The sequence below is a fragment of the Limulus polyphemus genome, unplaced genomic scaffold, assembly GCF_000517525.1.
Source record: "Limulus polyphemus unplaced genomic scaffold, Limulus_polyphemus-2.1.2 Scaffold2864, whole genome shotgun sequence".
NCBI lineage: Eukaryota > Metazoa > Arthropoda > Merostomata > Xiphosura > Limulidae > Limulus > Limulus polyphemus.
In genome coordinates this window covers 59,601-75,310 of record NW_013668474.1, presented here as the reverse complement: position 1 = coordinate 75,310, position 15,710 = coordinate 59,601, and the positions used below count along the sequence as shown (strand labels likewise).

The following is a 15,710-nucleotide window of genomic DNA, read 5'->3' as shown; positions in this document are numbered from 1 at the left end:
TTGGAAATTACGTTCAATGGAAATATATTAGAATATTTTGCACCACTTAATTGTTATATTTCTTATGTGCTTTTTTTACTCTCCTAATAAATTTGTTCATAACTAAAATCTATTGATCGTGATCTACTTAAGTCATTATAGAAAACAAATGACCAATAATGACTCCCAAATATTCATAAATGTAACTTAACCCTTTTATAACCAGGCATTTTGTATTCACAGGAACAAGGGAAAAATCGGAAAATTTGACGAAATATTAAAAGTTTAGAAATGGATTTATTGTACATATTTTATTCAAGGCTCTACAAATCACGACACTGGATTCAGTACGACAAGCCCTTGTCAAAATATGCTTATATGGCCCCTGGGAATAAAAACAGCAAGTGTACGAAGTACGCCCCTTTGATAAACAAGCAGTTAAATTGAAACATTATTAAATCATTTGATAAAGCACGTGACCGCAAGCCTTATTATTATTTGGTACAATTATAATAAATATTTTGTTAATAAAAGTTTCATACACTTTCATTTGGTTACTGAAAAAAAGGGGCATTATAAAACATACACAAAAAATTGGGATAAAGAGAAATTTAACTCAAGAATAAACTTCTCACAACTACATGTGCAATCTGGTGGGTTTCAGATTCTCATATTTATAACCCACGATAACTACCAGTGTGGAACTTTGCAAAGATTATATGACTGAAGTTCAGTTTTTATTTATTTATTAATATAGAAAACATTACAGTTCGAAAGTCTGATGGTTTGTCTCTATGTAAGATAACTTGGAAGATGTTGAAGAATGATTAAAGGTGATTAAATACAATATTAACAACAGAGAATTGCTGCTTTAATCAAGAATAAACCTTCCCATAAGAACTGAGTAGACAAGAAATTAATACAATAAATTGTATTGTTAAAAAACGAAACGTTTAGACTCTAATGCTCATCAAAATATTTCTGCACAGACAAAACTGAGTACACGGAAACATTCACAAGTTTTAAAGTAGATTACACTTTACATAAATTCTCATAGCAAAACCTCTAAGCTATTATTATTATTATCTGCAAAAAATACCAAAAAGTCCACTCAGATTTTTGCCAAAATGCTATCAAATATTATTTATAAAAAAAACTGCAGGGGCCAAAAATAAACATACCAAAATGTTCATAAACCAAAAAAATCAAAGAAGTGTAAGAACTTTTACATTTATGAGGATGCAATCCTTTTATTAGGGAATTGTTTGTGCTTTTTTAATTAATTTTTAAAATTAATTTTACCCTTGTAAATTATTCTAAACTCAAGTTATTGTAAGCTGTATTTCTTTCAAAAAGAGATTAACTGTTACCATTATAAACGACCATTAAAATAAACTAAAAAGTCTCCAAGCACTGATGCAGACTCAGTGAAATTTAAACTTAATGAAAAGTACAGTTAAACTAAACATTCTACCCTAGAAAGAGAGTCAAAACTGAATAGAAAATTGCATCAACTATTACACAAGAAAGGTTTGACACTTAATAAACAGATCTCATAAAATGGGACTAAAACATTCAGATAATGTTATCTATACGTACTTTCTTACCAACACTGTAGTATCATTCTCTTAGGGAAATAGGTATAACAATTTCTTTTTCTAAGACATTAATCTAAACTGACATCCTGATCAGACTTTAAGTGAACTTTTAAAACAAAAACAGCTTAGTACGATCTTTGAAGGAATAGGCAAAGGATGTTTAATACTGCAAATCTTAACTTCAAAGGAGATATCGTAATTTTAGATAAAGAGTAGAAAACATTTATTATTTACTTAGAAATTTTTACACTATAAACAAAATATGCCCATTGGTTACAAGTTTTTATTCACAATATGTTTTGGTTACATACACACAAGACAGAAAGTTATTGTTAAAAACCAAAGAAAAAAATCATGTACTTTCAAAATTATTCCAGGTTTTGTATTCTATAACATTTCCATGTTTTGGGAAATATTAAAATTAGAACAAATCACAAAAATATTTAATGTTTTGAAGTCTATTTAAAATACACTGAATTCACTTCAGAATAACCTCAAAAATGCCTATATGATTGCAGTTCATGCTGATTTTTTTCTGATTTATTTTTGGCAGGGAAATAAAGATGCTACAAAAACACAAAACACATATCTGGGTTTGTAAGAAAACTATAATATTTACTAGAAACTCAGAAGTGAGTAAATGTAACTGAATGTAAGATTTTGTACATATATTTATAACAGGTGGTACACTACAAGCTTGCATTGCTGCTAGAATCAATGCCAATTTCAGGAGGTGGGGTGTGCTGTAGGCGGAGCTGTGGAGCCACTCCTGTAGTGCTATCAGCTTCTCCTGATTGGGTACCTTCCATATGTCGAGGCCTTTTTACTTCAGATTCACAGTCAGATGTGGTGGTGTCATCATCATCGTAAGAACCCACTGATGCTTGTGTAGCTAGATTGCTAACACTCCAATTATCATCAAGTGATTTTAAAGTAGCCACTCGACATTCCAGGGCACTGAAAAGCTGCTCTGCATCTTTGGGATTTGCCTACAAAAAAAGAAATGAAACTCATTAACAAATGCTTATTACATTCAGTTATCAATGAGATTATGTCTAATCAAGAGTTTTTGGTATCCTGATAAAACAAAAAACTTTGTACATTAAGGAATAAACAAGAGCTCCGTGACTGATCTGCACTTCCAATACGCATTCCTGCAACACAGGAGATAGATGTAGTGAGAGGAAGAAGTACTTTCCCATTATATCAAAACAAGGAAAGAACAGTCCACTGCAAATTTCAACACTAGAAAACTCTAGATTCAGAATTTTCAGGACAACAGAAAAATTCTTGTGAAGATTAACAGACTAATACTTTTACACCTTGTTCATGGTGTTTCTCTTATTACTGATCCCAATTAAAAAAATATACTTTTACAACTTGTTTAATTGATTAGTTTACACCATAGAGGAGTTCAGCACTGGCCAATGCACAGGCTATCTTCCCTCCATTTAAGGATTCCAGTCACAGCACATAACTAAGTACCACCTACCACGTAGTGGCAACTGATCCCAATTTAACTACTTCTACTTCTCATTCAATTATTTGCTATTGTGTACAATCTTTGTTTTATTATCATTTTTTTATTTACTAATGTTAACACAAAGTACCCAATATAAATGAAAGAACTGTTATTTCTACTGCTATTATATACTGGAGTTTGGCACCATCCTTAGCACCAGCTCTCCTCCCTCCAATAATCACCTCAACTTAAGTTTTATATACTGGAGTTTGGCACCATCCTTAGCACCGGCTCTCCTCCCTCCAATAATCACCTCAACTTAAGTTTTATATACTGGAGTTTGGCACCATCCTTAGCACCAGCTCTCCTCCCTCCAATAATCACCTCAACTTAAGTTGAGATTATCATTTTCAGTTCTTAAATGATAAGTGAAATTTACCAAGCCAAAATTTCTGCTTCATTCACATCAAATGTATGAAATATTACTTGAAATGTTGTGTTGTACATTTAATGTTTGAAAATATTATAATAAATAATAAGAACTATGTTATAGATTAAGTATATTAAAATGTATCAATTTTTTAGTAGGTTTATTTGTTAAAAAAGTTACTTTCTTTCAGGAAAGCTAAAACAAAATATAATAGTATCTATCTACACTGCTATCCCTAACATTGTCACTTTAGTTTTGCCTTTACTTAAAGTAATAATACATCTGGAAACCAAGAAGTATGAAATGCAAAATAATCTTGGGAAAAATGTCATGAATTACCATGTTTGTTCTTTTATGATAGATAAATAATTAAAATACTTATCTGTTTCAATTGCATGTACTTTCGTGAATTACCTACTCCAAGCTTTAGTAATGACAAAATAGAGATAAATAAAATAAATAAGTAAAATATTTCTGTATTCTAATGTCCTCTTTTGTTGTTGTTATATTCCTTTTCTTTGGGACTTACATTTCTGAAAAAATCTGTAATATAATGAAGGCTAAATGCTAAGCCTATTATTCAAGATAATTTTTATTTCAGAGGTTTAGGCCTTGATAGCATTGAATTGAAGTTATATTTTACAATATACCAAGTTTGAATTTTTCATATATTCTTAATGTAAAATCAATTATTCTGAGATTAATAACTAAAAGCAAACATTTATAATTATAACCTTCCTTAACAGTCTACAAGGCCTAACACAGTAACATTCCTAAGCCTGTTCTACAAAGTGAACTCTGAATTATAGTAATAAGTCTATAGTGACTTGAATTTATCTTTTAAGTCTTAGGCCTAAGCTGTTTTTAATGGTTTGTCCATTTGTTGTATCAAAGTTACAGAATGTGTTACTCGTTCTCTGGTCATTGCAGGTATCAAAGCCTGACATTTACCATTATAAGCCCTCAAATTTCCCAAAGAAAAAATCACGAAGCAGCATTTAATGGAATATAAGCCTTATTATCTGAAATTAGAATATGTGCAGTTTGGATTACAAAATAAAAAAAACCTCAAAGCCCACATTACCTGAGTTTAGGTATTAAGCCTTGCAGACTGTTATAATCATGGTAATAGAACAAACATTCTCTATGCCTGGTATTACTAAGTGACTAAACAATTTTACAATCTAAGCATAATAAACCAAGTTATATATTATATTCTCAAAATAACCCAAAATAATATCAATATTTATAAGAAATTAATAAGAATATTAATCACAGTTTTTTACTCACACCAACCATGCTTATTTATGATGTTCTATTTCTGATTTAAAAAGTACATTTTTACAACTTTTGATGTTCCTACTATTACTGATCTGGTATATAAAGTATACTTTACAACTTGTTTATGATGTTCCAATTATTTCTGATCTGGTTTTAAAAATAATTCACAGTTTGTTTGTGGGGTTCCTATTATTACTTATCCTGATCTAAAAAAAATATACTTTACAGTTTTTTTTGGTGTTTTTAACACCACTGATACTGGTTCAACCTTATCTATGTCAATGACATTCCCAAATTGTTTTCTTTCTCACAGTGCAAATTCTTAACAAATTTCCTGAAACTTAGTTCAAACTCATTAAATTGTATCTAATTTCTGCTTTAAAAATGATGTAATTTACTAATTATTGTTATCATCTTTCAGGACAAGAAATCCCCAAAATTACATAGTGACTCATCATCATGAAAAACAAAAACAAGCATTAAAGGTAATTTCTTTTATTATTAATGGGAAAGTTCCATTTTATATGTCCGGTCAATTTCAACTTAAGTGACAGTCAATAACATACTTCTTTCGATACTTTATTTTGCCAGTCACTACATCCAGCTATGAGTCATAAACGTGACAAAGACTGATCAATACCCTACACAAACCTGACAAAGATTGGTCAATACCATACACATATCTGACAAAGACTGGTCGATACCCTACACAAACCTGACAAAGATTGGTCGATACCCTACACAAACCTGAAAAAGACAGCTTTCAAAATGGCATCATGTATCATAATTATTTTTTCCAACAATATTCTTAGTCAAAATCAACTTCTTATATTTATGTGCTTTTTTTAAATACAATACACTGACAATAACACTCAATAAATAGAGAATTGAGTCATTGTAATACTTTGCTGTCACATATTGTAATCTCTAAATTTAACTAAGCTTACCTTTCAAATAATATAAATTTATGATTAAAATTAGATTGTGCTTACCTTTCAAATAATATAAATTTATGATTAAAATTAGATTGTGTCTTCAGAAGTTCCAAGCAGTCACTACATTAAGAGGACACAAATTACTAGTCAGCCCACTTTATTTACTCTACATTGACGTACACATCTTATAATATATTTATATCAAGATATTTTCAAAGACGAGCTTCATTAGTAATTGTTCAGATCAATGCTGTGATGTCATGAAATGGTGTTAGAGAGTTATGGTAATAAAGCCTTCAATGGGCCTGCAGTCTGTACGCCATGCAGAATCGAACCCTAGATTAATTTAGCATTGTAAGTCCATAAACTTATTGGTAGCCCACTGGGGAACAAGGAATAAAGGAAATCATGCAAAAACTGCACATGAAGCATTATATTTTCAAGGGATGATAGTTTCGTAGTAAATGAAACCCTGAGCTTTGGAATATTCATAGAAAATGAAAATATATATATTCATGGCTTAAAATCAATAAATATATTTACACAAGCTGGAACTGGACAAAAATGAAAGTTGGAATATTTCTTTAATTTTCTTTGTGAATTACATTGAATAAATGTATATCATGACAAAATAACAATCATAAAATATTTTTAAGTCAATTAAAAATATGTTTTTTACAGCTTGTTTATGATGGCTTTACTATTACATAATTATGATTTAAGAATACTTTTGCAGTACATTTATGGTGTGTCTATTTCTGATACAGTCTTGAAATGTATACTTACATGTTTACAGCTAGTTTCTGGTGTTCCTACTATTAGTGATCCTGGTTTGAAAAATGTACTGTTACTCATTCTACACTAACAGTTTTTGTTTCACACATTACAAGAGGGGAATTAAATACTGATTAACCACAATTATTTATTACTGCAAAATCAAAGATATTTTGTCACATGTTTTGATCACATTTGTTCTAAGAATCATCAGTTAGCTTGATAATATATGAGACGACATTTTCATCATAAATAAGAATCATTAAGGTATTAACTCATCACATCTCCTTGCTAAATTCACAAACAATAAATTTTCTTTCTTATCTTCACAACATAATTACTCCATTAAAGATTCAAAACACTTTATTAATCAAATCCAGTCTTTAAAACAATCCCATAATAACATTATGGTCTCTTTAGGTTTACCTCAGTCCCCTTGAATGAAGCTGTTTGCTGTTTTGAAGACAGATCAATTAGGGATGACACTTCTCCACTTGAAATTAGCAATATTGTAAACTTCACAAAAAGTTATATTGTATCCCCCTTCTTCAAGTAAATAAATTCTATTCTCAACTTCAATAATTACCTATGAGGTTTACCCCAAAGTTATGTTGTATCCCCCCCTCTCCCATTACTTTAGAAAATTTTCATGGATTTTTTTTCAACCATTATTCTTCCCAATTGTAACTTAATCCAAAATTTGGTTGAGATATGTGGTGGTTATGTTTGTAGTGTGAAGTCATGGTGACGTCAATTTAAACAAACTTTTACACTGATTAAACAATTCACATGATGATATTAAACTTACAATTGTAAACAAACAAAAATAAACCAGCTGATTTTTTTTGGATGTTTTGGTAACTAAGAACTGATTTTTTCCTACAAATATCAGTTTTTCAGAAACCTTCTGCAGTAGATTTGTGTCACACTTTTTCTAAAAATGTTCGTGCATTTCATACTATTAACTTAAGTTTTTGTATTTTTTTTAGGATACTGATCTCTTCAATAAATTCTTAAGAATGTGGCTAAAGATGAATGATATGACCCGATAATCCTTGATAAAGCTGTTAACAAATTAACTCGTAAGATGAATTGTCTGATCTCACGACAATGATTTATATAAAAAAAGAAGATAAAGTTCTTTGCCTATTTAAATCTCCGAGATTTCAAACCAAATAGGAAAACATTTTTCTAAATATATAGACTGCAAATTGCTTATAGACCTCTTTTTTTTAGACCTTTGTAATCCTCTTCCTTCATTAAAAGATAACAACTTTGGACAAAAACAGAATCTATAAAATAAATTGTGAAGACAAAATAGACCAGTTAATTTGTAAAACAAAATATCAATTGAATGAATACAAACTTGTAGTGGAAAACAAAAACTTTATTTTATCATCTGTTGCAAAACATTATATTAAGTATAACTGCCAAATTTTATAGAACAAGATCAATTAGTTTGTTCTCTGTGTAATTACACTGAACTGAATGTAAGAAAGTCACTGGAAATAGTTAAACAGATTTTTCTTTACATAAAGACAAAGGTCCTGGAATTTCAGTCCTCTAATTGTATTCATTTGGGTGTATGTGTTACAAACACACGTGTTTATGTACTGGTGCTGTTTCATTTAAATAGAATGTTAAATTTATATTGCCACGTATTTTAAAGTTTATGTTAATATAGTATATATTCTGTTGTCTCAGTTGTTTTGAATTTCATGCAAAGCTACATGAGGGCTATCTAGCTTATCATCCCTAATTTAGCAGTGAAAGACTAGATGTAAAACAGCTAGTCATCACCACCCACTGCCAGCTCTTGGGATACTCTTTTACCAATGAATAATGGGATTAACTGTCACTTTATAATGCCTCCACAGCTGAAAAGGCAAGCATATTCAGTAACAAGATTCAACCCCCACAACCCTCAGAATACAAGTCAAACACCCTGGACAACCTGGCCATGCCCAGCTCCTGTTGTTTCGTCAATTTTCATTCTACCTAATGATAGCAAAAACAAATATGGCTAAAACATGTAGCAAAATATACTTGTTTTTACAATAATACATAATTGTGATTTAATGATGCATTACCTTCTTTAATTATATAGCACAAGATGTATGAATAGATCAACTGAATACTGATTAATTGCAAAACAATTTAAAATATTTTTACATAATTTGACATTTTGCCTTTAGGCTTTCACAAAAAAATACTTGTGTGTAATGATGATAATATGTAAACCAAAATATTTTTGGTTTTGTATAAGAGCAGGGATTGAACCAGTTCTTGTGCGTCATCCTACAAGTGTAAATTCACAGGTGCTACTATCATACAGATAATGCATACATTAAGAATGTACATAACTTGAAATGAATTACAGTAGACCTTATCATTAATAAATAAATTCTACCCAGACAGTTTTTTTTTATTTTCACCTACTAAATCCCCCTCCAACCCCAGATAACATGTACAGACTTCTAATGTTGTAGTGATCTTAAATCTGGTTCAAACACACAGAGAAATCTTTCTTAGCTCGTGTTACCAAGAATATAATAATATAATTATCTTTCATGTAAACATTCTAAGTAAGATTACATACATCATAAAATTAACTACATAACCAAATATAAAAAACTAGAATAAAGTGCTACATAAAGTGACAGTTTTTACCCACTAATACTTAGAAGTATTTTGTTCGTAGTGATAACTACCAAATTGATACCGGATATAAAAAAAGTATTTAGCTTTACAAAGAAATGTTTCTAAATACAAAAGTATGTAAAAGGGAGTTCCAAGTGATGCTATTACCATTATGAGATAAACCTTGACTCCATCTGTCTCCACTGCACTAAGACGAATAGTTTTATGGCTAGCTTGTTCCAGTGACATTCCTGCCCACACTTTGGTGTTGAGTACTAGTCGTAGACTACCTTGGGTTCGCATCACTACCAGCAGAGTAATTCAATTAATATTGAAAAAATCTATGCTGATTACTGTTCACATTACCACAAAAAACAAATACAATACCAATATGTTTTCAAAACTACTTCTAGACAAAATTTATTGTGGGTTTACAAGTTTAGTTGTTATAAGATCCCTAATAGCATGTGTCAACAAAATAAAAACACTTAAATATGTTTGTTTATTTTGTTGTTAAGCACAAAGTTACACAATGGAGTATTTGTGCTGTACCCACCAAGGGCATCAAACCAAGGTTTTTTTAGCATTATAAGTCATCAGACTTACTGTCGACCCACTGTAGGGGGGGGGGCAACTTGAATATATAAATTAACCCTAGTAATCACTGCTTGGGTTTCTTATGTATTCATATTGAAAGTAAGAGATTCCATCAAATCTTTTGGGTAAATTATATACACTGAGTATTTTGACAGTTAACACAAAGTAATTATAACTTCATGTGAGTTTTGTAACTAGAATGCTACAGCTGGTTATAAATAAGATATGTTTGGCTTGTTGCATCTTCTTAATTAATAAACTCACTCTGTTTAGTGTTAACACACTTTGTTTACATGTGTTTCCCTTGAATACAAAACCACTAGAAACCTAATAACAATTTCAAAGTTTCACAACTTTTACTATAAATCCACATGTTGCAGGTGCAATGATAAACAGTTGAACATCAATAAATGACCGATATCTTACCGAGTCGTGATTGCAATGTCCCATCCACCTCTCGATCATTCAGTCGCAACATACCACGGCCCTTCTCTACCCAAGAACTATTTTTTTCAAATGCAAAAAGTTTGCAGTTGATCTGAAAAAAAGTTATGACTATACCTTGTAAATGCAATTTATTTCACCAGATATACTAAAATAATACACATTTATATATATTTAAATGATGAAGTTTCTTGAGCAAATAAAGCAACATCACTATTGTATGTACTCTAATTTACCATACTACATTATTATTTTCATAACTGTGACCAAAGCAATAAATTAAACTATCTTATATACTCTAATTCTAAATGTTAAAGTTTACTTAGGTTGGAGTACAACATAAACTATTATTAGTCTGGTTGTCAAGCTAAGTTAGAGAATGTAGTATGTTATTATCATTATTGTGATTATCTACATAGGTTGGAGTTGGAGTATACAGTACGTTATTATTACTGTTATTATCTAGATACATTGGAGTATATAGTAAGTTATTATTGTGATTATCTACATAGGTTGGAGTTTTTCATACATTTTCACTGTATATTATACATTATTATTATTACTATGATTATCTAGTTGGGGTGACATTCACAACATGTTGCTAGTAACGTGAATGTCTAGTAGCTTTTCAGGACTGCATTGAAAAAATTGACAACAACTTACTATTTATACTAATACAAAGAGTTGTAATTTACTGACCATAAAAAAAATCACTGCACACCACAAGTTGGAAAGAAGTTTACTAGAAGTAAGCTAAGTAATTAAATTCTACCAGTGACAGTATTAAGTCTCCAGGTTAAAACTGTGATAAGAACATATTTCATTTGTAAGTACAAAACTCTGATACTAATGTTTGTTTCTTGTAATGAAAAGAATGAACAACAGGAGAATGTAGGATTAAGCTCCAAAACAACAACAACATATAAACATCCACTTTCCAGCCCACCTACACAGAAAGGCATTAAATTCTAAATGATGATTTGGTCAGGGTCACTGTTTTTTTAAGTGTTCATTACTTTAAACAAACCACAGAGTATTTTAGTGAATTTACACACAGGCAAGCTAATAGTTTCCCACTACAAAAGTAACTTTCATAAATTAAACAGAAACAGATCCCACTTACCATAATAATAAGCATCTGTTGATCCTGGGATGAAGGCATAACAGTTACTTTATGATAGATATAAAATATCCTTGCATTTAGAGAAAGCAAGCTGACCTTCTCCCCTAATTTCTGAATTAAATACTTGCCAAGTTTTTATTAAAAACAAATGTCTTTTTAAAGAAACATAATGAAATTCATAATAATTTAGCAGATAAAATTAATATTGTAAGATTCAAATGCCAGCTGAGTGTAAGTTTAACAAGAATGTTGATTGCATTAAAATAAGCCATTATGCTCCTAAAATATCATACCAACAGTACACAAAAATAACAGAAGTTCTGTAAAACTCCAAATGTTTATTCATGTTCTGCACAATGAATAATGGGATGCAGTATATGGAGTTCTAAACCTAGTGAGTTCAACAAGTAACATTGAGGTACTTTGATGAATTAGTCCTACTTTTAAAAAGTTCCTTTCACTTTGAACCTGCTGCTATGTTCGACATGGAATATAACAATTAAAACTGTTTGCTGTTGTTTTAATTAGGCTTGACATAATATAGTTAGTAATACAGACCAACTTACAGTTTGGTATGCATTTTACTCACATGTACATGAATAGCAAGTTATGTGATATTTTCAAGAATATTTTTGAAGGTATCAGAAACAATCATTATTATTTTTAGCTGTAAGATCTAAATTTGCAATAGCAATAAAGTTGCAGAATATAAAAAGTTTTACTGTATTATTTACATGTTATCTCAGTAAACATTTCTAGTTTATGAAGACTTAAATTTACTATTTTAAAGATCCAAATGTCTCGACTCCTATTTTTTTTATTAAAGAGAGACCACAGCTGTGTGTTAAAACAAAGAACAAACATTTGTATATAAACAAACCATGCACTAAACTGTAAAGTCAACAGTTCCATTTTACATTTTAACCAATGCTGATTTATGTCATAACATTACATTACATTTAAAATCTGATAAAACTTGTACTGTTAAGAGAAATGAGTCGAAAAGTGGAGAGTAGGATTACTGTCTCACGAGTGAGTTACGTATCACTACGAGTCTATGCAAATTAAACCAAAAATATTCAGTTGCTTCTACCACTCACAGGATAAAACATTTCATCTTACCTGGAGAACATTGGATTCTCCTTCTTCTCCTGTTACCACAGTAACTTCCTCATACTTTCTTTTAACTTGTCTAGCTTGATACTCTTCAGCTGATTCTGTCAAACTCTTGGCTGTTTTCCCTACCACCACATATAGCCTTAGAGATTTGTTTACAAAACATAAACAATGCTTAATTACACTCTCTTAGAGACCAGTAACAAGAAAATGTCCCTATAACATTCCATCAAGGTGTTGTGTTCAGATAATGATGCGAGGTAGGCCTTTTGAAAGGGTCATTTATATCTGCAGCACATACTCAGACAATATCAATATGACCTGATGGCAATTACAATTGGAAGCAATGTCCAGAATAGTTCTAGTGTATCACATTTTATCTCACAAGCAGGGACAGTGCAAGAAGGAGAACATCACTGCCCAATTCCTTAATTTAATTTGAGATTAATTTTATTTTATATTTCTCTCTTAGACTGAGTAATGAATGGCCAATGGAACAATGATAATGTTCTTTCTATTCAAGCTGAAACTAATACAAAAAGTAACTAAACAATGTATGATGATTTAAAGGTATAAAAAAACTAGAGCATTGAATAAATCATCTTAAGTTTAAGTGATTAATGCCATTTCTATTTGGGATATCTGGTTTTAGTCAGCAGCATACCTTGGCTTCACCCCACCTGATTTTGTTTTATGTTTACTCTCTATGTAACTCAAAATGAATATTCTTAGCAACAAAAACACTATCATCCCTGGATGACATTAGAAAATATTTCTTAAATTATTAATGTAAGGTTCATTTATCAAAAAATTAAACACTATTATCATAAAATTTTGACCAGTACACAATGGATTCTAATATAAAATATTTGGAATATACTTGGAAGGAAATACACACATCAAAAATTTAAAATACTTTTAACTTTTGTCCTATACTACTATTTATTCTACACGAATGAAATCGAATATTCTAATACATTCAAGCAAGATATCAACCTTGTCTGTGTGCTTTAGTATCATAATAAATAAAAATATAATGAAATCAAAAGATTATATATAATATATACATATATATAAATAGGTTTAAGTAATAACACATCATTCTGCTTAAGTTCTAAGCTGTTTAAAAAACAACTCCCTAACCTGAAAATGTCTGATTACAGATAATAACAACTGAAGTCTAAAAACTTATCTATCTTTGTTTTTTTCACTTGGGATTAAATCTTTTGGATTTATTTCATATAATTATTTGAAAGCTACTGAAAAGTAGGAAAATTCAAATTATCCATTATCAAACTTTTATTCAATTAACTAATTTTTATTTCAAATAATTACACCATTTACACATCTGTTTAGTTATCTTAATTAAAAAGTGAATACATAGCCACTAAAACAATATGGCATTTCATAGTTCATAGATTGACTGACAAGTATATTAACTGATGAAGAAGAATTAAAGTTTATAGTTTAAACGAAAATAAAAATAAGTCATAAACTGATGGACAGGCAAAGGAATAGTTCGCTGTATAGATGAAAACACAGGTTTATAAAGGCCAGTTTGATGAACAAGTATATATCTTGTCTAAGAAACAGGTTAATAAGAACATGGATGAACAGACAAGTAAACGAGGATTGGTGGAGACAGATACGTGTGTGTGTGTGTGTGTGTGTGTGTGTATATATGTATGTATGTATGTATGTGTATATATATATATATATATATATGGTTTAAATAACAGGTACATGAATGTATTTACAAATAGATAAATAGACAGATAAACTGAAGAAGAAGCAACATCTTAATGGATAGGTTCTAGAATAAATATCCCACAAGAATAGTTCAGTAACAATACCTGTGCATTCTTGTCTTTCATCTTCTGATGAACTTTTCTGAAAAGCCTGAAAATTTAATTGATTGGAAATGCTTGAAGATGAGTCACTTCCTGGATCTTCATAAGTCTGGATAATAAATTTAAAACGGGGATACTGGAGTACCATTTAGGTTCTAACATATTGAAGTAATGTGGTCTTATCATCTCACACAACGAATATCATGCTAATGCTTTACAAATTCAGAAAAAAACATTCACTGTTAAATTTCAAATCCGCTTTAGTTTTAGTACTGAGTTACTTGACTTTTATTACTTGGACACTAAGGTGATGCCAACTGATATTTATATAAATTGTTATAATCACTCTTTTCTTGCTCCCTCAGCTTGTACAATCCAGTTATAATTAATTACTTTCAAAGCCACAACATAACAAGAAGACACCATTCAATGATATTGAAGGTACCTAGATGATGTCCGAATACATATTATGACTAGAGACTAAAAGGACATTTTTTTTACTTACAGATGTCTCTCAACCATACATGTATTTAAATTTGTTTGTTTATTTGAGTTCAAAATTTGTAGAAAGCAACATAAGGGATATCTGCACTAGGTATCCCTAATTTTGACTAATAAACAAGAGGCAAGGAGGCTAGTCAACAGCACCCACTGTCAACTCTTGGAGTCCTATTGTCTGACCGACTAGGAGAATTTGACCATCACTCTTATAGTGGCCTCCACCACCCCAAAATGTGTAGTACATTTTTGTGGAAATGGGTCACAAAGCATGAATTTTTGCATTCACATTTCAAGCACCCTAGCTTCTAAATTATGCTCAGCCCTCAGTCATCTCACACAGCCAAATTTGAGTGGCAATTTAAAAGGTTATTTAGATCTTTGAATTTTTTGTATCACATATGACACATAATCAGGACAATGAAACATTAAGTCCTCTGCAGCTTTCCTTCAAATATTACACACAAAGATTCTTCTCATAAGATGTTCACAAATAATTTTATTTCTACTTTTAATCAGATGAAAAACAATGTTTCTCATGAATACCTAAGCAGAAAATGATAGTTTGTGTATTCAACAACTATACAAATTTAATCATCCAAGCATTTTTTTACATTTTTATCATGTTAATTGTAGAACACATTTTGCATGATTCAACAAGCCACGCATGTGTATCTGGTACTCTGGCATTGGTGATGGACAATGAGTCACTAAAATTACTAAATATGCTTAGTAAATGTTTCTTCAGATCAGAGGCACTGTGAAACATGACTGACAAACAAACTTCTGGCTCATTTGCAGTATTTTCCCATGACAGTGAAAATTCATAGAACATTTCAACCAATCAGGCTTAAATCACATGCAAGCAATAACAATTTGTAATTGTTTTCACTAAAAAATGCCTAAAACCAAAAACAAAAACTATAAAAACTTTACTAATAATAATAATGATATCTTTTATGAAACTAAAATCCCAATTACAA

The 15,710-nt window shown here is 30.4% G+C and overlaps 1 protein-coding gene across 1 annotated transcript in view; it reads right to left on the bottom strand.

Moving 5' to 3' along the window:
• Window positions 1-256: 256 nt before the first annotated feature.
• Window positions 257-15,710, bottom strand: part of LOC106468083 (ran-binding protein 3-like) — a 57,342-nt gene continuing 41,888 nt past the window's right edge. The window contains exons 6-10 of the mRNA XM_013928484.2: window positions 14,233-14,338; window positions 12,386-12,504; window positions 10,123-10,234; window positions 9,268-9,404; window positions 257-2,566 (exon numbers count right to left, since the gene is read on the bottom strand). Coding sequence (XP_013783938.1) covers window positions 2,267-2,566; window positions 9,268-9,404; window positions 10,123-10,234; window positions 12,386-12,504; window positions 14,233-14,338 — 774 coding nt within the window. The 3' untranslated portion in view covers window positions 257-2,266. The remainder of the gene's footprint in view (window positions 2,567-9,267; window positions 9,405-10,122; window positions 10,235-12,385; window positions 12,505-14,232; window positions 14,339-15,710) is intronic.